The sequence below is a fragment of the Acartia tonsa genome, chromosome 3 (genome assembly GCF_053477335.1).
Source record: "Acartia tonsa isolate MP-2025a chromosome 3, ASM5347733v1, whole genome shotgun sequence".
Lineage (NCBI taxonomy): Eukaryota > Metazoa > Arthropoda > Copepoda > Calanoida > Acartiidae > Acartia > Acartia tonsa.
In genome coordinates this window covers 14,003,469-14,030,043 of record NC_137262.1, presented here as the reverse complement: position 1 = coordinate 14,030,043, position 26,575 = coordinate 14,003,469, and the positions used below count along the sequence as shown (strand labels likewise).

Below are 26,575 nucleotides of genomic sequence, written 5' to 3'. Positions count from 1 at the left end.
CACATAAAAATCATTTAAATTATTAAATGTTTAATAAAAGTTTGTAGCTGTAACTTTTTGGTTTTTTAACTTATTTTGATAAAATAAAAAGTGTTTGATTTCTGTTTATGTAAACTTTCAATTTGCTACTATTTTTTATAGGATTTCTTTCTGTAAGGGTGTTTTTGCAATTTACACTAATCTAAAAATGTCATTTCACTTTAAAAAAATATTTTTCTTGAAAAGTTACTTTTTCCTCAGCCACTTTTTCAAAACTTTGGCTCAAAAAATCTCAGCTGTTAATTGATGTAAAAAAAAATATTTTTATATCTACTTGTGTGGAAATCTACAGAGAACAAGAACATATACATTTTTTGATAATTCATTGAGAAATATGGGCTGCAGATGCTTAAAAATACTTTTTCGAGGGTCATGCTGTAGATCTATGCTGTTTGCAATTTCTTAATAGGAATTGTCTTATTCATTAATCATGTGAATTTATGTTTCACTACATGTCTCAAAAAGTTCTGAACATTAAGCCTTTGGATAAATTAAATCACTTAATATTTTTTTTAAAATGTGTTTTTGATATTTAAATTGTTTACAGTTTAGCTCTTTGAAGTCAGCTTTGTCTAATTTTTCATCCAACAGATCAAATGATTATGTTACATTCTTTTTTCAGAACCCAGTCAACAAGCCTAGCTACAACAAAATTAAATCATCAGCTGTTTTAATTCCATATCAGCTAATTACAAGTCTGGACAGCTGTTTTATATTATCACCAAGCTTCAGATTCTGTGCCAGAAATGGTTTGATCAGCTGTTCTTGTACCAGTAGTTCTTGCCTCCATTGTTTGCTCAATAAACTCCTCACCAATTTCTCTATCCATACCTGTAATTAAAATTTACATTTATTTTTCAACAATTTAAATCATAAATAACAAGATCGATAACACCCATAAAAGCGAAGTTCTGAAATCATACTGTAAAAGAAACAACTTGTAGAGTGTCAACACTTAACTAGAATATTAATTTCAAGGTACAAACAAAATTTACATAAACCTGGTACAAAACTGTCTATGGAGATTCTTCGCTTAAAATATATTATCTTGTTTTCCTAGGAATCAATGTTCTAAATATCATATTTTTTTCTGGTAACGATTTTATTGTTGCTACGCTTTTTAAATCTTACCTAGCTGCTACAGGAATAAAAATCAAAAGTTTAAAAGCGATTAAACTATTATATTCTGTCTTAATCTACAATACAAAGTAGCTTGATGTCTGTCCGTCCGTCCGTCTGTCCGTCCGTCCTTCCGGCCGTCTGTCTGTCTGTCTGTCCGTCCGTCTGTCCCTTAAGATCTTGGTAACCGCTGAACCGATCGGATTCTACTCTTCAGGGTATATACCTATTGGTCCTGTGGTGGTTTTAAGCTATTTTCTTGGGGGGTGGGACATCCCTAACCTAACCCTAGAGGCTAGGGGCGAAACCGAGCTATTATGGACGGACGTACGGATTCAATTTATAGAAAAGCTTTGCTTTTAAAAGTACTTTTAAAATAAAGTTATCTTTGTTGCTTAAGCAGATTTAAATTGTTTCTTGTCTATTCTAAGTTCATTAAATGGATAATTTAGAAAATGGTTTCTACCACAAATATTTTATGATGATTGTTAAGTAGAAAACCATATGGAGAAACAAATTCAACATTGCAACAGATAATTTGATTGACAGTACAATTCTTTTTTTTTCAAGGATGGAATAATTTTTAACTGGAGTACAGACATCTTCATAGTTAACAATGTTTCATGATTCTAATAAATTATGTCAGAATTAAAAGTCATGTTATTGGTTACCATTTGAAAGAATAAAAATAAAATATTAGATAAAATATATATGCCAAAAACCTAATAAAAAACATAAGGATCAATTCACTGAATAGTATTAAATTAGAACCCAATAAAACTATTGCAGAAACAGTACACTTGATATGAAAGGCAGTATCATTATATTCTCATTACACCAATTGATCTGTCAAAGACTTTTTACAATACAACCCTTTTTGCTCCCCCTCACTTGTCATATTAATGATTGTATATCATTCTTTTTAAAGTGCTTCAAGGTTCCTGTATACAAATAGAGAAAAAGAAACCTATTCAAAAACAGCCATACAAATGAAATAACATATCCTTCAACCATTGAGAAAATTTCTGCAAATATTTTTTTGGCATAAAACTCTTTTCAATTAAGGTCATTGAATGTAAAAGAAAATGAAAAAAAGTGGTAAAAGATTACTCAAATAAAGTTTCAAAATAAAAACAGGAACTTGAAATCATAGAAGTGTTTAATAAGAAAGTAGGGTATATTCCCTTTCGTGGAATTCGTCGTATTTTCAAAATGGCTTTTGATAGCTTATGTTAGGTTAGGTTAGGTTATATTGTGTTAGGTGATTGCCCCGCAGGGTTAGGCAAATGGCCACGCAGGTTTAGAGCCCCCCGCAGGGGCTAGAAAAAGAAGAAATAATACTGTAAAAATACGAAAAAACGCCCCTTAAGGGGCGTTGCAATGAAGGGGACTATATTCAAAAAGTAATTTTTTTTAAATTGGTCAGTTGAATGATTTTTAAAAAAAATTGTTTGTTTGCTAAAAAAATTAATAATTTAAATACATTTCCCTATTCCTAGTTTGTTTATTGAATATTCTTTGACTAAACTGTTTTGCAATATTGTGGTGAAAATATAATGTATGTTTGTGTGTGTGTGCATGGGCAAGCATGCAAACATGCAAAAAAAACTCCCTTCCTTTAGATTTGGAGCCCTAACAAGTAAACAATTTTTTTGCAGCTTTACAATTTCTATAATCTCAATGTTAGTCAAAATTTATAATGCAATAAATTTAAGTAAAACTGTTTGCATTATCTTCAGTTGGGTTTATTTTTTTTAATGGATAAAAGGGGTAAAGGTAACCCTAAATTTTTTTCTTCTCTTTTTGAACATACAAGTTTCTAACTTCAAAACCTTATCAGCTTAAAACTTAAGCATTTTTAAACTATGACAATAAAAGAAAAAGTTAGAACCGTAAACTATTGTCATAGTAACAGATAAACATTGATATGACATTAGATAAGAAAATGCAACTTATGAATAATTTTTCTAGCCCTTTCTTATTCACAGATTTTTAGTAATGATGCAAATCTATTATTCACTCTGTCTGTCTCTCCGTCCATCAGTCTGTAATGGTATGGGGGATGTGATTTTCTCTGCTGCTTTTTAAGATATAGATCGGATAGAGATAGAGAGATAGAGATTGGAAGTTAGAATCTTAGTTTGGTAGGATACCCCTTTAATTTTATTCAGACTTGGCTTATTTTTTTATTTTCAAAACTAGTTTTAATACTTTTACTTTTTCCAATAAAACAAAATACAAAATAATATAAATTGTGTTTTAAAGACTACTTTTGCTAAAGCAAAATAATATATTATATAGAAGTTGTAATTTTCATGTGTATCAAAGCTTACCAAAATGTTATTAAAAAAGCGTAGCTACTCGTAAATTAAGCTTTGCACAATCTGCAGACATGACATGACATGACTGTTGAATACAATAAGACTACAACAGATATGAAAGGAACGAAAAAGTACCAAAACTGAAGACAAAATTATCTTTTTAAAGATCATTTAGCACAGGTTCCTTTTCTTACTCCATGTGTCCGTTATGTGCTTCGCTATTTATAGATATTTTCATCCTTTTTATTACAGACCACCGATCTAAACGGTTGTCGGTCTAATGCGCCAAAAATGTGCTTGCTTATCAGTTGAGCGGACAAACAAAAAATTTGCGCGGCATATTTGTGCGCGGCTCTGCCTAAAAGAAAGAATCAGAAGCATGGTAATTGAATCGTTAGTGCGTAAAGGTCAGTTTTTGCACGCACAATTGAGAATTCACTTGCACGCTTTTTATAAAACTATTTTTAAAAAGAATTTTAAATGGATATTTTTATGTGTTTTATGTTTCTTATCTATAGGGTTGAGTTTATTGTCGGCATGTCGGTCGGTAGTTGTCCAATGACTTATAAAGGTTCAAACTAAGTAGTGGTACATTAGGAAAAATCATAATACACTAAACTAGCTTCTTATATTCTTCTACAATTATATGCACAGTTGACTATCATTTGATTTGTAATAATAATTTATTCGTCTTATTATTCATCTATTTTGTCCAAAGTCCATGTAAGTATAATGTACTGTTGAATAAAATTGGTTTTCCACTGTCTATTTGTCTTTGGGTAGTAGATGCCACTAACATTAAAAACCATGCTAAACAAAAAAACAATTTTAATTCACAGTCAGACTCAGGAAGGGAGGGGACATTGGGATGTAAATTACACTGGTACCCACAGTTATAAAAACATAGAATTTTAATTGGTTGGTTTCAATCTATTAGTGTACACAATTTTAAACCAATAATTTATATTTACAAAAGGCGTAATTTTGTTTATAATCATGGGGTACGTACATAAATTTATCGTGCATTGTCTCTTCCCTCAATTTCCCTGTTTAATGTATATTTCTTGGTCTAGCAGTTTAAGATATCTTAAGAAACACGCAGCAAATAACATCTTTTTTGTTTTCCGAAATATTTTCCTTCTCCTTGGGCACCCAAGGTTTAAAGGAAATGTTTTGATTTGATGAAAATTGTTTGTTACAGTTGAAGATTAAGATCTAATAACAATTTCCCTAATTTCTGTACAAACTTATTAAGTCTTTTATACAGCGTTTCCCTCAAATTCCCTATAAGAGCACATAACCCCCCCCCCCCCCACCCTAAAATAAACTTTTTTATTTATGTTAGGTTAGATTAAATTGTTGACAGGGTATTATATTATCAAATTATATACTGAATTTATATTGGTATAGGGAATTTACAGACGGACTGACGGATATTTCAAATAATAGAGTAGCTTTGCTTCTAAAATAGCCAAAGAATGAAAGAAAATAAGAGCTAGAAAGTTTGATTCATTGTGATTTAATCAAATTTATAATCATACACTATATAATTAAGTAGCAGTGTTTGATAAGTCAAGTATAAAGATAATGACCAATTTCTTTTCTTTTGTTCTCATGGTAGAGCTTTCTATTTATTTATTCCTTAATTAAAGAAATTATCACCAGAGTAATGACCCTTTATATAATGATAAAGGCTGGAAATTAAAATCTACTACTTTCTTATAAAAAAAGGATGAAAAATTGACATCATCCATAAGTTTCAAAGCATAAACTTATTCAAATATTGTGTAAATCGGACCATATGCACCAAAGAATGCCTAAAATAAAAAAAAAATTTTCCCTTTATCTTTTTTACCAATATTTCATAAAAGGCCTGAAAATTTAATATTGGTACTTCTACTAGCAAAATTTTTGTAAATCAGACCAAAAACACTAAAACAGCTAAAAAGTACCTTAAAGCAGTCTGAACGCAATGAATGTTTGTAAATAGTCCCTTTCGTGGCAACGCCCTTAAAGGGCGATTTGTCGTATTTTTAAAATGGCTTTTTATAGGTTATTTTAGGTTAGGTTAGGTTATATTGGGTTAGGTAATTACCCAATAATGTAAGGTAATTGGCCCCGCAGGGTTTGAGCCCCCCGCAGGGGCTAGAAATAGGAGAAAAGATACTGTGAAAAATACGAGGAATCGCCCCTTAAGGAAATATATTTTTGAAAATTCTTAAAATAAGGAAGCAGTTTTTTGAATGATGTTTTGAATATTTTTGTGGGTCTATTGAATTGAAATGGCAAAAATAACGTTCTATAGATAATTATTATAATGACGTTGAATACAAGAACAATTTTATTCATGACTGGCGCAGTATTTGTAATTATAAGAGTAATCACAATTTATAGAAAAGTTCTCTAGAGTAAAATAATATAAAACTATTAGTAAAACAACTTGTAAAAAAACAGGTATTGTAAATAAGCAACATCATAATTACTTTATTTATTTTGTTTTAAATTTAAATCATCCTTCAATAACAAGAATTTTTGTTAGGTAATGTTCTAATAACGGCAAAATACTAGATAAAGAGTAGCTCCATTCCCATAAAATGAAATAAAGGTTATTGTTATTGAAATGAATAAATATAAAGTGATTATCTTGTCAATAATCAAATTAACTTTTTTATTGACACTAAATGATGCTTTCAATCAATTCATCTTTCAAGCTTTTTATGTGAATAACAGTATTTTTATATTACAGATTTTATTTATTGTTAGTGTTGCCGTTTAAAAAAAATATACAATACTCGCGGCTATGACCCTAGTATCTAAGGCCTCTATATTCGAAGGGGCAGAGGGGCTAGAAAAGTAACCATTTCAAGATTTAAATATGAAAAAAACAGATGCAGCAATACTTGTTTTTTAAAGAATCCGCCTTTGATATTTACCTATTAAAAGCTTTGAAACAAATAAGAATTAATTAGAATATTTTTGATGAATATGTAAAGCATTATGTACGAAAGTAAAATATTATAAATAATAATAATAAAATTGATGAATAAAATGTCTATTTAACACTTCCATATTTATCAAAAATAATTACTCTAAACTTTGCATAAAATAAAGGAAATTTGATATCATTTGTTAGATCATTTAGTTAGTTATACCCGCGCGACTGTAGAGTAAGACGTATCAGTTTTGGGGGGGGGGGGATCTTTGCTCAACAAGGCACTTTAAGGGAACACACCATGAAAAGAATTGAAATTTGGTAGAATATTTAAATTAAATACAAATTTATATATATTTGCATAAGAATTCCTCAAAAGTAAAATTTTACCTTAGGGGGCAATTTCGCCATTTTGTTGGCAAGTGAGATTATGAAAAAAAGAGTTGCAAAAAATTGTGAGATTTCTACAATTATTGAAATTTCCGCCAGAATTCAATTAAACCCCTACTTCTTTTGCAGGAAAATGATTGCAGATGTTTCTTTTTTCTCAGGGACACATTTAGGGACATTTAAGATTAAGTTGTAGATTAACCAACGTATATTGGCATATTTTTCCATGAGTTTAAACATTTTAAAAGCTTTGGGTTTGCCAGAGCGTTCGTCTGTCTGTTTTTTCCCTAAGACGAAAGGCATTTAACACAGTGCTACAGTTTGATACATGGTGCATCATTTAATATCAATATTCCGTCAGTTCTAATTTGTTGAGCTACTTTTTATGCATTTTGTCATCCTTGTTTAAATAAATTTTGCCAAATAACAAGTACCTTTTATATAGTTTTTATAATAGAAAACATTATAATGATATCAATAAACATTTTATTTATAATGTTGGCCTTATTTATGCTCAATTTTGCGGGCCATAACTCTTTACAAAGCAGCAGTAGTCATTATATTTTAAGTTTCTATTTTGACAAGTTCTACACCATCAGCCTCATTCTTAACTACCAGAGAATGATTCTACTTTTTTACTAAATGTTAGAAAACTGAATTTAAAGCCGTTTAACAATACTTTTTAAAAATTCATACTGTACAATATATAATTTTTAATTAGGTATGAAAGAATGAATTTATGAAAGCTCGGCCAATTTTCTTGCAGGCATATGCCAGCCATACCAAACTACAGCTATGTATAAAAATTATGCATTTCCAATTTAAAATGGTGTGATTTGGAATGGAGATAGACATTCAACAATGATTTTTCTTATTTAAATCATAAAATGTTTAATATCAAACTATATGCTATAATGATTTCTACTACAGGAGGGTAAGGAGACATTGGAGAGTTATTTAAAGTGGTACCCAAAGTTTGTTTGATACTTTGGGTACATTCATTAAATTAGATGGTTCAAACTGACAGTGTCCAAACTTTTCAATCAATTATTTTAATTTACAGAAGTAGTACTTTGGTTTGTCATCATTGGGGAAGTGTATCCATTTATCGTTCATTACCTTAAGATTCATGATAAAATTTATTTGTGGTCAAGATTTAAACTTAATCAAACTTAAAACAAAAACAGATTAAAATTGATTTAAATTACTGAAACAATGTCTATTTTTCTGGGTGTGATATGCCTACAGAAAATTCATACAATTTCATATAATTGGAGTTCAAATCTTGGCTCTTCCTCTCATATACATACATATTTTTACAAGTGTAGTTGGATCTACTGCAGTTCACGGTAAAATATTGCTGGTAAGCAATATTTCCAAAAATCTATGAATTTTAAAGGCTGCTAGCTGCCAAACTGCTGAACGTACAGATCATGCCCGCACACTGTTTTAAGCGGCATAAGAAGGCCTACAAATAATCTGGAATAGCCATAAATCAATAATGCATAGTTATCTCGCAGTGCAGAGAAATGCGCGAAAAAGACCTTACGCGTTTTTTCTTCAGTGAAGCTTTCCCTGTGCATAATGGGTTCTTGGCTATTCCAGATTATTTGTAGGCCTCTTATGCCGCTTAAAATGGTGTGCGGGTATGATCTGTACGATCAGCCGTTTGGCAGCTAGCAGCCTTTAAAATTCATAGATTTTTGGAAATATTGCTTTACAGCAATATTTTACCGTGAACTGCAGTAGATCCGTGTAGTTACATTTTCAATACTTCTATTCGTCCTTCTGTATGAGTATTTATATTGGGTTTTAATTTATAAATTTCATTTTAAAATTAAACTCTGTTTATCATTTAAACCATTTAAACGAAATTGAAAAATTGATGGACAAATAATGATAAAAATCATCATGGGAGCTCTATTAAGCTTCCCTAAAATTGAGAATTTAGTCGGTTTAAAGGTTAGCGAGATCTTAATAGACTAACAAAAAAATGTGTAAATAAGCAAATTTCTATAACTAACCAAATTAAATCCGATAACTTAAACCTTAATCCCTGTAAAATAAAAAAAATATTAAATTGAACCAATTGATTTAACTCGAAATTTAATGCTGATCCATTATACCTATATCCCTGGATAATCCTAATATATAAAGTAACAAGCTCTTTTTGTCTGTAGTGGAGGATCTCACTAACCACTGAACCGATATTGTCCTTCTTTACATTGAAGCTACTTATAGGTCTCGGGATGGTTTTAGGCTATTTCATTTTTATAAAAAGTCTGGGTAGGTATGGTTTTAGTCTATTTTTCTGCCCTTTCATATTCTTTAGAGCCCCTAGATGCTAGGGACGCAGTCGCTAGTAGTTACATATAGAGAATGGTATAATGAACCAATTTCTATGATTGGCAAATCTATCACTGATCCCTATCTCCCTGGTTAATAGTTACAAGAAGAAAATGGTAAAGTGAACCAATTTCTATGATTGGCAAAAAGCAGATGAAGTTAGATCAACTTGATTAACCCTCACAGCAGCAGGTTTAAACACAGTGGATGCATAAATATATGTGGAGTAATTCTTTCACAATTTTTAATCAAATAAGGATTCTAAGCTATTAAAAAATATTTATGGTAGAAAAATATGAATAGAATATAATAAAGTAAGCCAAAAAGTATTTCTTTCATAGCTTATAAATTCTTTCTTAATATAATAGGACACATTTTGAATCTTTCATCCATATTTTTCTTTTCCAATAATATATGGATAGAAAAACAACACGGGTGAAAATGCATTCTCTTTAAATGCTCAACCATGGAATATAAATATATAGAAAAAAAACAAGTACAATTAAAATCTATGTAGAGCAGCATATAAAGTTAGCAATTTTTTAGATAGAAATAGAATATTAATCTATCCTTATATAAAAGTAAGAAGATCTCTTTCAGTCTGTCTGTTGGTTTGTACCGAAGGATAACGCTAACCGCTGAACCGATATGGTTCTCCTTTACAGGGTGGCTTCTCATAGGTCATGGGAAGGTTTATCACTATTTTAGGATAGAATACCATTACCCTACCAAGTGAGTAATTGAAAAAAAACCAGCTAATCTTAATATGGATTGAAAAGAAAACATTTCCATGCCCCTAGAGGCTTCTAGGGACGAATCCGCTAAATTAGTATATGGTAAAATCAACGTTAAGAAATATCAATGCACACATTTTATAGAAATAACTATCTTCTTTGTTATCTATAAAATTATTCCTTGATTTTCATTTATGAATCTGAAGCTACATATAAGTAGTCAGTCTAAAAGCAAATGCAGACAAAAAATCAGAAATCGTTCACGTTTTAAACGATTTCTTGATGGGGTCAAAATAGCAATGGATAAAAAGTAGGCTTATAAAAATATATTCTAAACATGATTATTAAATTAACATTAAACTAAGTGTTTTTTTTTTATTTGAAATTCGTCAAATTAAAGAGAATAAAAAAAATTGACTAAACAAAAAGAATTACCTGAAAATGTTTTATCAACATCTGTTTCTGTAGGCGTGCGCTTATGCTTTCTGTTGGCCCGTTTTCCCGCCGCCACGCCCATTGTTCCGCCGGGGGCTGACTCAACCACTTTTGCCGCCTCGTCGGCGACATCTTTGGCGGCGGATTTGCTGCGGGAACGCGAGCGCTTTCGCCCTTCTGAATGGTCCCGCCGATCACGGCTTTGTCTCCGCTCTTCACGAGTTTGTTCCTATAAAAAGAAGTAGTTATTGCACAGCTCAAATTCAAATTCAAATTCAAATTCAAATTCAATTTATCAACCATAGATCCAACAAACCCCGATCTTGGACAATTATCCTCCACCGGGAAATAAAATTCTTTATGATAAAATTATACAAGATAATAAATATGATTTTAATTGCATATTATCACATTTTACTATATTTATATGATGGTTTATATTTATTTCCCATCCAATCATTATGACATATTATTAGCGATAATAATAAATAAAACAGTTTTAATAATGCTAATTTGTCACGTGACTTGGTGCACATTCACACACACATAAGCAGTATAGAAAGAGTGAAATATTAAAAAAATTAAATCTTTAAAGTAACTTAAGAATCTAAGGTTATTGTACATCTGATTTAATCAAAAAAATGTATTAACTTTTTCTAGACAGGCAAATCAATTAAATGGGGTATTCCTGTCCAGTTTTTTGTTTAGGAATGAATATTTCTTACCCGAGGGAATAAATGATGGACCGATAGGTCATCATTTATTCACGAGGGTAAGAAATATTCATTCCTAAACAAAAAACTGGACAGGAATATCATTCTCATTTAAACAAAAACTCATTTTTATGCTAGTAAAATGTGGTTTAATTTTAGTTTTCAAATTTCATTTATTTCCCTGGTATAATTTTTCTTTCTTTTAGTAATTAATAAAAATTATAAAATCTTCCAAAAAAAATTAAAAATCTTCTAAAATCATACCAGGGATATAAATGAGATACCAGGGAAATAAATGAATATTTACATTCACTATTTAAGGGGTTGTTTATATGGGAATGACTTTTTAATAAAAAGTTTCCTGATGATAAAAATAATTTTGGTTTTGATGTAAGAATGATGAGAGGAAGCTGAAAGAGGAGCAAGGACAATAGATTCCGTTGCATTATGTCAAAATATAGCGGCTTCGCTCCTAAAGGCCTCTAGAAGCACTTTAGGAAAGAGGAATGGTTAAATTTTAAAAAGTTTTTTTGTGTGGGGGGGGGGGGGCGATTTATCTTGGAAGGGCTGAGATACTCTCCTCTCCAAAATAGATAGAAGTCTTCCTTTGAACCACAAAAAGATTCACTGTAAACAAGAACCATATCGTTACATGATTAGTGATATTTTAAGCTACATATCCGCTGAGATCCGATATAATAAAGTAGGATATATTGAAATTATAACAATAGCATTTATTTTTAAGTCACCAAACGTCTAAAAATGTAATTGCATGAAATGTAACAATGCCTCAGTAGGAATGGTAGAAGTCAAACCAAATTTGAAATGCCATATTTATCAACTTGGTAATTTGTGGTTACAACTCTGTACTAGGGGGACACATTATTATCCCCACATTAGAGTTATTTTAGATTAACTACGCACCTTTGGATAATACTCTACATATTTCATGAGCTAATTCAATCCTTATTTATGATGTGTCAGTCCATTCATAATTAATAACTCTAATACTTAGATAACATAGGCACAGTAGGAAGAATCAACCCATTGATATTTGATTCCCGTAATACAAGATTTTCATTTGATAAAATTGCCTTTTTTATTATTGTGATTCCTATGTCGATTTGGGATTTTTTAAAACTAACATTACCCTTTTATATAATGTTGGTACGCACTTAAAGGCCTCTAGGGGCATTTTGGTGAGGGAGGGAGTTTGGGTTGAATTCGACTCCCCCCTTTTTTAGATTTAAAACGAAAAAGTAAGAAAAAATTTTGGGGTAATTTTTTTAGGGGAGATTTCTCTTGAGAGGGTTATTGCATCCTACCCCAAAAATAGTCATGAACCCTTCTCGGATCTATGAGAAGCTATACTAAAAGGAAGAACCTATTACTTTTATTTAATGATACTATGAATTTAGTAAATAATAAATGTAAATCATTAAAGTACCTACTCTATTTTTGAATGCTCTAATTTGTTAATGTCTAATGTCCTCTCACACAAAAAGTTTAGAGACGTGGGAGACATTTTCTACTCTTCTTACATAAAAAGAAAGTCACAAAGAAAAATTTACAAAAAAAAAGATTAAGAAAAAAATGTGCAACTTTCCATCTTACCATGACAAGTTAGTTTTAGAAAATTACGTGTTTAAACATTTTTATAGTAATCGAATGTATTTAAGTTAATTATATTTTGTTACAAATCTCCTAAAAGAAAAATTGTAAGAAGAAAGTTTGAAAAAGCTATAAAAATATTTGAAACTTTGACAAAACCAAAATTTGTCCCCTGTAAAATATTTGTGTCTGTTTATGTATCCCTCATGTCACCCACACATTTCCAAACAATTCTCAAATGTGGTTTCTTAACACTGTTTTACAACAGTCTTAATATGGATGGTAAAAAGAAGAAGAGAAAGTAAAAAACAAGGATGATAACAAACCCATAATCAAAACTCAACAAATAAATAAAATTGTACCTAGTTATCCAAGGAAACACCATTCCAATATCTTAGTAAAAATGTGTTTTAAAAATCAACATTTCAAAATTGCATATATACTGTCAAAAGACTATAATATTGCTTCGCTTTCTATAAATTGTATCTAGTTATTTCAGGAATCATATTGCAAAGTTTTAAATTTTTAGGATTATTCCTAAATGTCTTAATTAACAATTAGAGATTTCCGTTACGGACGAACAGACCAACCCTATCTGTAGTAAAGATGGGCTGTAAAACAAATTCGGATAAAACCAGGGCCCACCAATAATAGTACTATGTGGATACTATAGATACTATACCTGAGCTGGATCTTTAAATCATTTCAATGGTGCGCCAAATCGGAGTGAGCTTACTTTCCACCAATGAGAGCACAGATATTACTGTGATTGGCTGAAATTCGGCGCACCCCGATTTGGCGCACCATTGAAATGATTTAAAGATAATATTGTTCCCAGTCAGCAGAAGGATAAAACCAGGGCCCACTAATCATAATACTATGTGGATACTATAGATACTATACCTGGTAATAATATTGTTCCCAGTCAGCAGAAGGATAAAACCAGGGCCCACCAATCATAACACTATGTGGATACTATAGATACTATACCTGGTAATAATATTGTTCCCAGTCAGTAGAAGGATAAAACCAGGGCTCACCAATCATAATACTATGTGGATACTATAGATACTATACCTGGTAATAATATTGTTCCCAGTCAGCAGAAGGATAAAACCAGGGCCCACTAATCATAATACTATGTGGATACTATAGATACTATACCTGGTAATAATATTGTTCCCAGTCAGCAGAAGGATACAACCATGGCCCACCAATCATAATACTAAGTGGATACTATAGATACTATACCTGGTAATAATATTGTTCCCAGTCAGCAGAAGGATAAAACCAGGGCTCACCAATCATAATACTATGTGGATACTATAGATACTATACCTGGTAATAATATTGTTCCAAGTCAGCAGAAGGATGAAACCAGGGCCCACCAACCATAATACTATGTGAATACTATAGATACTATACCTGGTAATAATATTGTTCCCAGTCAGCAGAAGGATAAAACCAGGGCCCACCAATCATAATGCTATGTGGATACTATAGATACTATACCTGGTAATAATATTGTTCCCAGTCAGCAGAAGGATAAAACCAGGGCCCACCAATCATAATGCTATATGGATACTATAGATACTATACCTGGTAATAATATTGTTCCCAGTCAGCAGAAGGATAAAACCAGGGCCCACCAATCATAATGCTATATGGATACTATAGATACTATACCTGGTAATAATATTGTTCCCAGTCAGCTGAAGGATAAAACCAGGGCCCACCAATCATCACGCCATGAGGATAACCTAAAAAATTAAGAAGATTTAATTAAAAACAAAACAATCGATTACTGAAACCCCCTCCACATTTTTATATCACATAATGGTTGGGGAAGGGAGGGGGGGTTCTTTATGTTTTTAAAACGTCAGTCTATCAGTCTATTGCGACTTACAAGTGTTCGTCGCGAGAGGCTGCCGAGCCCTGAGATAAATTATTTTTATAGTTCCTATACTCATAACAAAAGAAAAAAAATGGCTGACAAAATTGTTATTGTGGACTCTGAGGGTTAAAAGCTGCATTTAATAATGTTAATTGTTGCTGTAACTGACCCATTATCGCCCCAAGCCACGACCCCCCAAAGCTAAATAATGCACCACTATGGCATATACAAGGTCAAAGTTTATTAGTCGTTTGTGTTTATTCTTTTTAAATAAGTTAGGCTTAAGAGGCAAAGACCCGTAAATTTTAGGCACTGCGGGGTTGTTAATTCTGAAAAACATTCTGTCTAGAGTTTATTTATATTAACATTTAGGGATTTTAAAAATCTAAGAGAAAAACAATTATGAACCAACACTTGAAAATAAAAACTAAATTGTCCTTATACTAGATCAATGTGCAGCGAGATGATGATAATTTTAAGGATACTTTTCCCAATTGAATTGCCTACAACTATTTCAAGGTGCTATAATAAAGGTTAGCTTTTTAAATTTACTTATGAAAAAAGCAAATTGCATCCATCCTCTTAATTTTGCCAGGGATCAACACTATTTGGAAGTCTTACAGATTAAAAAAACATTTATCTGATTAGCCTTTTTTCGACAAGTTTAGCTTTATTGAACAGTCCTATAGCTTGTGGGTTTATTTGTAGTGATGGTTTAACCTTACTTAAAATTGAGCTTTTTGAACCCCTCCCCTCCATATTTTCATATAAAAATCCCCTAGGGTCGTTCTAACTTTTCCTCAATCTAACCTAATCTACAACAAGCATTCAAAATGATTTTTAAAAGCGAAGCTTTTCTATAATTAGTGTCGGTCCGTCCGTCCGTACGTCCGTCCGTCCGTAACGGATAGCTTTTTTCGTTAATTTAGGCATGTTAGAATTGTCCTATCGATTTCAAATTTTGTATGGTGATTCCTTTAATAGTTAGGTACGATTTAGAAAGCGTAGCAACTCTATAATCATCACCAAAATGTCCGTACGTCCATTTTAAACATGTTGATTTTTTTACTTTTTTAACAACAAATTTTTAAGTGATCTAATCATCCGATTGATCTGATTTTTGGTATATTGATTCCTAGAACAACAAAGTATAATGTAATAAGCGAAGCAACTTTATAATCAAGTCCTAAAAATGTAAGTATGTCCATAAACATTATCCTAAATCAAGCAGTTTTTCAACAAATTTACTTACAATTTTGCTTTGACTCTTATACATTTATATTATGATTATTCAGTTCTGACACTATACAATTGTTAATGTCCGTTTGTCCTACCGTTTCACTGCTTCGCTTTTATGGATGTTGTCATCCTTGTTTTTATAAAACTTTATGAGATAAATGGACGTACAAATTGGATAGCTAACTTAATAAAAAAAATTAGTTTATATTTGATGATACCTAAACCTTGAATATCACCTTGATCATGAACATTAGTACCCTCATATAAAATCTTTTCGGCCAATTTATGAAAATTGATTTGTAACTAAATGATCCGCGCACGAAATTCCTCTTCCGTAAAAACTTAAACGTGATTCTTTTTCTTTTCCTTATACAAGTGTATTTTAACTCAAATTCAAAATATTATTCAATAAATAACAAATTTTAAATATGCCTATTTCAAAAGGTATTTAAATAGTTATAGAACAAAGAGGGAGGTCATTTTCTAGTAAATCCCGTAAAGGTGTGTGTTTTAAGGCCTAAAAATAGTAGTAGAACGATAAGGTGCTCTATATATTTGTATTCCCTATTGAATAGAACAATAGGGAAGAAATTTTTTTTTTTTTTTTTGATAACCTTTCCTGGAATATCTTTAAAAAATAAGAAATTGATATCAAACGCTTTGTTTGGCTCAAACTGACACAAATAAAAAAAATATAATTATAATAAATCAACCTGTAAAGAATGACTTCTTCCTTTGTTTAATGGTATAGATTGTTCTTAACCTTTACCTTGTACCTATAGAAAACATTATTATTATAATTATATTTTTTAAAAATTTTTGTCAGTTTGAGCCAAACAAAGCGTTTGATAGAAATTTCGTATTTTTTAAAGATATTCCAGGTATGGTTATTAAAAAAAAAAAAAAATTTCCCTATTGTTCTATTCAATAGGGAATACAAATATATAGAGCACCTTATCGTTCTACTACTATTTTTAGGCCTTATAACACACACCTTTACGGGATTTACTAGAAAATGACCTCCCTCTTTGTCCAAAAGTTGCACAACAAAAATGGCAAAACTATGTACTTAGACTGCAGATCTTACAATATTAGTTTTATACTGCAGATTAGACTATTTATTTTGTTGGTTGTGTTTAAAAATTGTTTGGGGACAGTCAGACGAACATAAAGTTAAGCCAACATACGGGCATATCTTAACTTGATTTTTACCTGGAATAAAAGATTGCTGGTAAGGGCCTCCAGGAGAGGGATAGCCAGCCGCAGCCTGGTGATAAAAATACGGAGCATACACTTCCAGCGGTCCGTAAGAGGCGTAAGCAGTTGAATTCGGCGGTGGATGGTGATGGTGCATAGCCGCGGCGGCGGTAGCAGGAGTAGAACCCGGAAGTGTGTGATAGCTTGTGCTGTGGCGGGTTGAGTGCAGTTGGCGCGGATTCGGGGACTTTGAGCGTGTCCTGTGGCGCCGACGGCCGGCGTTTTGTGCGTCGCGCGGCGATGTCCGACTTCCCGGCATGGAGTGGAGGGAGTGCGAGTGGGAAGGATCTGATGAGGAGAGCAGGTGGGAGGGATCAGACGGGTGGGAGGGGATGAATTGTGGATCAGACGGGATTTGTACAAATGGCGGGTGTTGAGTGTAGAGAGGACGGAGACTGTTGCCGCGTAATTTGCCATAGGGAACCGCTGAAATATAAGCAAATTAATACATAAATAAAATATTTTTAGGTAATTATAAAACTAGAAAATAGTGTTATATTTTACGGAAGCTTTACTTATGTTCAAGGATTGTTTAAGGCTTTTTAGATTTTACTCTTGGAATTGTTTAAGGCCTTTTTTAGCTTTTATTATCCTTCGAATACAGTACACCTGAATACTAGAGACCCAGCCACTAGTACATTATAGACTAACAAACCTAACATAAAAACAAACCATTCAAGCATTGAGCAGAAACCAATATTATTATTACCAGACAATTTATGCACAATTTAAAATGCATATTTATTAGTTGTATCTATTTACACTCAAGTATTTATATTGTTAATTTTGTGGTTTTTCTGCATTTATTCTGTGTCCGTCAGTACATCCGACTAAACTTTAATTCGTATTATTCTGTAAATTAGATAACAAACTCATATTAAATGGTCATTATAAAATGTGAAAAGCATAGCAACGTAAAAAAATATTCACTATCCAAAGCCAGTACGTAAACTTTTTCCATTTTACTTTTCGATACCAAATATTGAAATAGCAAAATCGTCCTATTTGTTTGAAACAGTTATCTATATGATGTTAAAAGCGTAGCATCTCAATAAAAATAAAAAATACAGCTAGTATATTATAAATATTCCATTTTAAGCAATGTTACAACAATAAAACATTTAATTTTCTAAGATTTTTCTTTATAAAATAATAATATAAAATGCCACTCAAATATTTGAAATCTGTTTTTTGTTTTTCTTATTTATTGAGCTTCGCTTTATATAGATTGTCATTCTAGTGTATATATGACTAGAGTTGGCTCAATATAACTATATCGCTATTGGCTAGTTTTCTATAAGTACATATCTATTTTTCTATTTCTCAATAAATCAATTTTCCTCCCCCGCCATTACTATCTAAAAGAAAGAAGTAAATATTTATTAATTTAAATGATTTTAAAAAGATTTTTTCAATTATATTTTTTTCACATTACCATCACCAAAGGGTTAATATGATTAAAATTTTAGTTTTAATATTTTAACACAAAGGAAGTGTCGCCACAATCGAATTCTTTTAAAATACAGTTTTCTTAGATTTTCTCTATTATGAACGTATATTATTTATTTATGAAATAAGGATTAAATACTTCAATGTAATTCAAATATCTACATGAAGTGAAAAACTTAATTCATTCCATAAACAAATAGGATAAAGGTCTTATCGCTTTGGTCAATGAGAGTTTAATGAGGATTATTGGAGCACTATGAGTTTTAAACACTTTACCATTGCAAGACTCGAGCTCATTTATAGACGTTTATTTCCTATATAGATCTGTCATGGATCTTGATGCAATAAAGCAGGCTGTTTTGTAAATGTTAAAAATTGGAAGATTTCATTAAATAAAAGTAATCGCAAATATACTTAGTAAATAAATAAATGCATGTTAGTATAGAATTATGTTATGTTTATGAGAATGGGAGATGGTTAGCATATAAATTACCTATTTAGATTCTATTTAAACTTTATCTTATCCTGACCAGTACACATGTATAATATGCCATAGATTTTAATCTTACTATTTATATTCAATAATAATAGTTATTTATTGCATCATATCATTGTCAGTATTCCACGAATAGTACAATGAAATATGATAAGATTACTTCCAGTTTTATTAGCCCTGAGGTGCTGCAGGCCCGTTCTAACAAAATTGGTATTAATATTAAGGGTTTTATTTTATTTTTCGTAGAAAATAGTCTAAAATACGATGGTATACAAGAAACTCATCAAGCGCCTTTCAAAGGAGTTTCTAAAGATCTCTCAAATGGCTATATCATTTTTTTTGGTATTTTAAATTATATAATTTTTAATTGAGATAATTTATATTTCTTATTACAGAAATCTTTTAGTTTGAACTACTTCTGTGCTCTAAAAAGTCATTGATACATTTTAACTATAAAAAGACCATATGGCCTAGGGGGGGGGGGGGGGGCCGGGGGGTGGTGGCTCGCCACCTCAAACCACAGAACATGCAATAAATATTGCCTCAATATCTTTTCTGTGTTTTTCTTTGCCCCCTTTTTAGTAGCGAAGCTATTTCATAATTCGAAATTTACGTCTGACCGTTTGCCTGTCTGTCAAAAATTTTTTTTTTCAGCTACTGACTATGATAGCAGGTGATATTTTGTGAAGATTCCCCACAGCAATAAATATCGAGCATATGACTTACTTGGTCTATTGGCCTGTCGGTCATGTTAGAAATTTATGAATGTATATGATATCATATATAAAGTTTTCTTTATTCTATTTGTTATAATTCCGTTCTCTCTCTTTTTTTTATGATCACTAAACATCTGCTCTATAAGTCTGTCAGTTTGACCATCCAAGATTTTTATAATGATTCGCTTCTCATGGATGTTGTAATTCTTGTGAGTGTGGAGCTAGTTTTGGCCAAGAATAGTTAAGTGACCAAATTTCCCTCGTTACAAAATTTCCAATCACTGATTTTCCCACAAAAAAAAATTGATTTTCCTGGGACAAAGACGAGAATTCTAAAAATAAAGTGGAAAAATTCTATAATCATACTTAATTAAGCATTAGATTAGAGTTTCTACTATATTAGGCATAAGTTGCTTTGACTCTAGCCCCTAGGGGAGGACACAGAAGGAAAAAAATAGCCTGAAACCTGAACCCTTCCCTGAAAGATAAAACCAATTGTTACCAGAATTTTACAAATCTTTGTCACATTGGGATGTGTAGTTTTAATTGTTTATTGGTCGGTCAAGCTATTCACGAGATCTTACTGATATATAAGTATTTTTAGGTAACAGGATTAGAGTTCTTAAAAAAAAACTCAACGGTGGTCTAAAACAAGCAAATATTAATTCCAATTAAAACTTTAAGGATTCATTTAAAAACCAAACTAATTAAGCTATTACTGAATAACTGTATAATGCTGTATTTAACTTCTTCGGCAATTAAATTTCATCTAGTTATTTGCTTTACTACAAATTGTTTTTCAATCTCTTTACAGTAGCTGCGACCCTAGCATACAGGGGTTCATTATTATAATCTAAACATTGTATAAAACATAGATTTCAACAAGGAAACTTTTGTATTGGATGTAAATTTTATAATTACCCTTGTGTGGAAAATCCCCTTTCTACTTGATAATGTGTTAATGGCTAAATAACAGTATTCTGCCATGTGTCTACATGCGAATTTTCCACAGACGGCCACACCCCCAACTTTTTGCATTCAAGTGACATGCGAATATTTTGCATAGAATAATCAGGGAAGGATATGGCACTGGGAAATAAATAAAAAATTGTAAGGAACTTTACTTTATCTTTATCGAGGACATAGTTTTCTGTAGATGTTATATACATAAAGCTTATGTACCAATTATTCAATATATAATCACTAACCACTAAAACGATTGAGTTCTATATTTTAGGGAAGATAAAAATATGCAAACGGGATGGTTTTATGCCATTATATTTTGAAATTTAGGTATTGGAAAAGTTTAAGGTTTTTCTGCCCTTTCCTTTCGAATACAGTATCCCAAGATGTCATGTGCGCAGCCGCTAGTACTTGGTGTATTTCAAACTAAAACTTCGCATTCATTTAAAGATATTTTGTTAAGAAAATTAGGTCTATAATGTTTTTTAAAGACGGTCATTAAAAACTGTCTTACATTTGCTTGAGAAATTATTGTACTAATTGTGCTGAGATACAACTTTATTGCTTAAGAGAAACATAATGTGCCAAAATTTTCACCGGAAGGAAGGAGAGCGCAAAAAACTGCATTTTAACAACGATTTGTCTCTGCTTACTACAACTCTAGGATTTCCCAGTAGTTTTTTTTTTATATATACAGTATCCTTTCATTTTTTGTTGGGATTATGAAAAACCTACTTTTCTTCTCTTGATTTAAAAGAGTACATGAATTAAAACAAGTAAGTTGATTATTTAAAAAAATTTTATAGCTTCAATTTTGTCTGCCTTTTTAAATAGACATTCTAGTACTTTGACCAAGAGACAGACACCTTAATACTTTGACAAATAAACATCCTACTATTTCTTGAGACGACTAAACATTGTTTGAAATTACTTTCAATCAATCATTTATAAAAGTGTGACTAACAGACAATACTTTATGAGACGACTGTTTTAGAGATTCTTGGGACCATACAAGTAACAAGAAAATTAGTTCAGTTGGGCTAAAACAATAAGTTTTTAGGTAAATTCAAGGATATTGTGCTTTTCTCTAATTCTCCAGTTTTCCCTTATTTTGCACATCACATATGCTACTGCTTAGCTCAATTACATTTAAACTGTTTTTTTTCTTCATATGATAACTTTTTAATAAATTTGCAATTGAAAAATAAAGAACTTTTCTTTTAACATTTTATTAATCGAATATACAAATATACAGATATTTCTGGTAACTTTGCTGCTTACTACCAAAGGGCTGCCTGACAGACTAGTTAAAGCATCATTAGAATAGCCAATGAATAATGAGAGTAAAATCGGCCTTGCCTGTGCATTTTTTGAACCTGGCAAATTTTTGCTGATTTTAATCATTTTCGATACTCCGGCCTTGCGTTAGCTTTTAAGCAGCCTTTATGTATTTTCAAATTAATTAATTGTCTTGACCTAAGCCAACCAGGCCTATTCCAAAATTTTCTGATTAAAAAATAATTTCTAAAAGAAATTAAAAAGTGTCCAGTTAAAACATGAAACCTACAATATGTCTTTATTAAATTGTATCATGGGACAAATTGTTGCATGTACAGAAAAAACATTCACAGTTCTGATATTTAAAAGGACGCTCTGATTATCAAAAAATATTATTGTAAAAGAAAAAAAAGTTTATAGTAAATAGATTAAATAAGCTCACTTGCTTTTGATTTTATAAACATTTATACAATAGATAAAAAATACAAATTTTTAAAACAATTACCAATTACGTAGTTAAAGCTTAATTGTAGCATTCGGAAATCCATAAAATGAAAGCACAGTAAAAAGTCCAAACAAATATTAAAAGTTAAATAGCACAAAAGGGTATAAACAACAATAATCTTCGGAACATAAATTTGCCGTTTACTTGTTAATATTGTTTAAATTCAAGATTCATTTTTAAGTACTTATTTTAAATTTTAAGTGTAAAATAACATATTTTAGTTGAAGGAAGAGCAATAAGATACGAAATAAGTATAGAAACTTCGCTTTTAGTGAACACAGTAGAAATAAAATAGCTGGATTCTCTAGTGTCCCTTGAAATAATACAATAAAGCTGGTAATATCAAATTGACAATTCACCAAATGGTCCACTTGGACTTCCACGAAATTGACAGGATAAGCTCTCATTTTCTCAATATTAAATTTTACAAACTATATAATCAGGAAATATACCTTTCAACGCAAAAGAATGGATATTAGCAGGGCTCAGCAGTAGATCTTTTCATGAAAATACCCTTTTTCGAATTTCAATCTTCTGCTAACCTAAAAAGTTACTTTAGGGGCCTAGAAATATATGTACAAAATTTCAGCTCTCTATCTCTACTGGCGACCTAGCGCCAGGCATGTAAAATATCAACAGATAACGGTAGCACGGCGGTTTTAACAATACCTCAGTAATGTGAAGGTTTTCAGCTCTTCTGCATATTTTAATTTAAACACATAAGGCCAAAGATATTTTATCCAAAAAATCTTTTGTCAAAGTCTACTCTAGACCTAGCGCCAGTCAGTTTTCTAAAATCATGCATTTTATACCTGTGAAAAATGAAATCTCCAGCGCTAGGTGTAGAGTAGACTTTGACAAAAGATTTTTGGGATATCATATCTTAGGCCTTATGTGTTTAAGTTGAAATATGCAGAACACCTAAATTCACCTTCCAAGCCATTCTCTAAGCATTTAAATTTTTTTTATGAAATAACGGGATTTCAAAACTGCCTTTTGAAAAGGCCTAAAAAATATCTTTTTTTGTCCCTTTTTTCACTGTATATAGTTACAACTTTTTAAGATATTATTCTCAGTTAAAAAAAAATGGCGCTTCCAGCACCAAAACCGGCAAAAACAGGCAGTTAAACTTCTGAACCCCTACTTAACCCCCTGACAGACCCCCCCTATATCTCGACTCCTGTTACAGATAGAGACGTAAAACTTTTTTCTGATTGTTCATGTGTATTTTTAGAGAATTACTTTTTCTAGTCATAGCGGTCAGACCGCTCCTTATCTGCTTTTTAGCGTCCAGCCGCTAAATATTAAAACAGCTGTAGAGCGGCCAATTTTAAAGCTAAGAAAACCAAATTTTATGACAAACTATTATTTTTTATAATAAAAAAAATACCTTTTTTGACCATCGCCGAAAAACGACAAATAACGGAAACCGCCAATTTTGGCGGTAAAACGGCCAATTTTAAAGCTAAGAAAACCAAATTTTATGACAAACTATTATTTTTTAACGGCCAATTTTAAAGCTAAGAAACCCAAATTTTATGACAAACTATTATTTTTATAATAAAAAAATACCTTTTTTAACCATCGCCGAAAAACGACAAATAACGGAAACCAACAATTTTGGTGGTAAAACGGCGGTTGGCGGCGCTAAATAATATTTTTATCTGTTTATAGTTACAACTTATTAAGATATTATTCTTAGTTAAAAAACAAATTGGCGCTTCCAGCACCCAAACCGGCAAAAACAGGCAGTTAAACTTCTGTATCCCTACTTAACCCCATAACAGACCCCCCTCTATCTCGGCTCCTGTTACAGATAGAGACGTAAAACTTTTTTCTGTTGGTTCATGTGTATTTTTAGAGAAAATTACTTTTTCTAGTCATAGCGGTCAGACTGCTCCTTATCCGCTTTTTAGCAGCCAGCCACTAAATGTTAAAAAAGCTGTAGAGCGGCCAATTTTAAAGCTAGGAAAACCAAATCAATAAAATAAAAATCTATTACATTAGTTTAAACAATTAACTGTCTTGACCCTTTCCAGACCTTAATCAGCCAATTTTTGTATGTAGTCTTTTATTGTGATCATAAACAGATAAAAATATTAATTGGCGCCGCCAACCGTCATTTTACCGCCGAAATTGGCGGTTTCCGTATTTAATGGTCAGAGAAAGCATTTTTTTTGTTATGAAAAATAATTGCTCGTAATAAAATTTGGTTTTCTAGCTTTAAAATTGGGTGCTCTACAGCTTTTTTAATATTTAGCAGCTGGCTAAAACGTAAAACTTTTTTCTGTTGGTTCATGTGTATTTTTAGAGAAAATTACTTTTTCTAGTCATAGCGGTCAGACTGCTCCTTATCCGCTTTTTAGCAGCCAGCTGCTAAATATTAAAAAAGCTGTAGAGCGGCCAATTTTAAAGCTAGAAAACCAAATTTTATTACGAGCAATTATTTTTCATAACAAAAAAAATGCTTTCTCTGACCATTAAATACGGAAACCGCCAATTTCGGCGGTAAAATGACGGTTGGCGGCGCCAATTAATATTTTTATCTGTTTATGATCACAATAAAAGACTACATACAAAAATTGGCTGATTAAGGTCTGGAAAGGGTCAAGACATTTAATTGTTTAAACTAATGTAATAGATTTTTATTTTATTGATTTGGTTTTCCTAGCTTTAAAATTGGCCGCTCTACAGCTTTTTTAACATTTAGTGGCTGGCTGCTAAAAAGCGGATAAGGAGCAGTCTGACCGCTATGACTAGAAAAAGTAATTTTCTCTAAAAATACACATGAACCAACAGAAAAAAGTTTTTAACTTCTATCTGTAACAGGAGCCGAGATAGAGGAAGGTCTGTTATGGGGTTATGTAGGGATACAGAAGTTTAACTGCCTGTTTTTGCCGGTTTGGGTGCTTGAAGTGCCAATTTTTTTTTTTAACTGAGAATAATATCTTAATAAGTTGTAACTATAAACAGATAAAAATATTATTTAGCGCCGCCAACCGCCGTTTTACCGCCAAAATTGGCGGTTTCCGTTATTTGTCGTTTTTCGGCGATGGTCAAAAAAGGTATTTTTTTGTTATAAAAAATAATAGTTTGTCATAAAATTTGGTTTTCTTAGCTTTAAAATTGGCCGCTCTACATCTGTTTTAATATTTAGCAACTGGCCGCTAAAAAGCGGATAATTAGCGGTCTGACCGCTATGACTAGAAAAAGCAATTCTCTAAAAATACACATGAACAATCAGAAAAAAGTTTTACGTCTCTATCTGTAACAGGAGCCGAGATAGAGGGGGGGTCTGTCAGGGGGTTAAGTAGGGGTTCAGAAGTTTAACTGCCTGTTTTTGCCGGTTTTGGTGCTGGAAGCGCTAATTTTTTTTTAACTGAGAATAATATCTTAATAAGTTGTAACTATATACAGTAAAAAAGGGACAAAAAAAGATACTTTTTAGGCCTTTTCAAAAGGCAGTTTTGAAATCCCGTTATTTCATAAAATAAATTTAAATGCTTAGAGAATGGCTTGGAAGGTGAATTTAGGTGTTCTGCATATTTCAACTTAAACACATAAGGCCTAAGATATGATATCCCAAAAATCTTTTGTCAAAGTCTACTCTACACCTAGCGCTGGAGATTTCATTTTTCACAGGTATAAAATGCATGATTTTAGAAAACTGACTGGCGCTAGGTCTAGAGTAGACTTTGACAAAAGATTTTTTGTATATAATATCTTTGGCCTTATGTGTTTAAATTGAAAGATGCAGAAGAGCTAAAAACATGCACATTACTGAGATATTGTTAAAACCGCCGTGCTACCGTTATCTGTTGATATTTTACATGCCTGGCGCTAGGTCGCCAGTAGAGATAGAGAGCTGAAATTTTGTACATATATTTCTAGGCCTCTAAAGTAACTTTTTAGGTTAGCAGAAAATTGAAATTCGAAAAAGGGTATTTTCATGAAAAGATCTACTCAGCAGCCGCGCGTTAGCCGCGGCTAAGCCTTAAAATTAAAACCCGTTTGAATGCTATAAAATTTTTGATAAAAGTTGAATAGTGAATTTAGGTCAGATTGAGACTGATTTTTAAAATTAAAGAAATATTAATTTACCCAAGGCTTACAAGCTGCCGCACCCTGGTAATCAGAT

The 26,575-nt window shown here is 31.6% G+C and overlaps 1 protein-coding gene across 1 annotated transcript in view; it reads right to left on the bottom strand.

Moving 5' to 3' along the window:
• Positions 1-243: 243 nt before the first annotated feature.
• Positions 244-26,575, bottom strand: part of LOC145313398 (uncharacterized) — a 41,221-nt gene continuing 14,889 nt past the window's right edge. Inside the window, exons 5-8 of the mRNA XM_080152767.1 lie at positions 16,986-17,456; positions 14,327-14,400; positions 10,317-10,545; positions 244-870 (exon numbers count right to left, since the gene is read on the bottom strand). Of these exons, the coding sequence (XP_080008893.1) occupies positions 758-870; positions 10,317-10,545; positions 14,327-14,400; positions 16,986-17,456 (887 nt within the window). The 3' untranslated portion in view covers positions 244-757. The remainder of the gene's footprint in view (positions 871-10,316; positions 10,546-14,326; positions 14,401-16,985; positions 17,457-26,575) is intronic.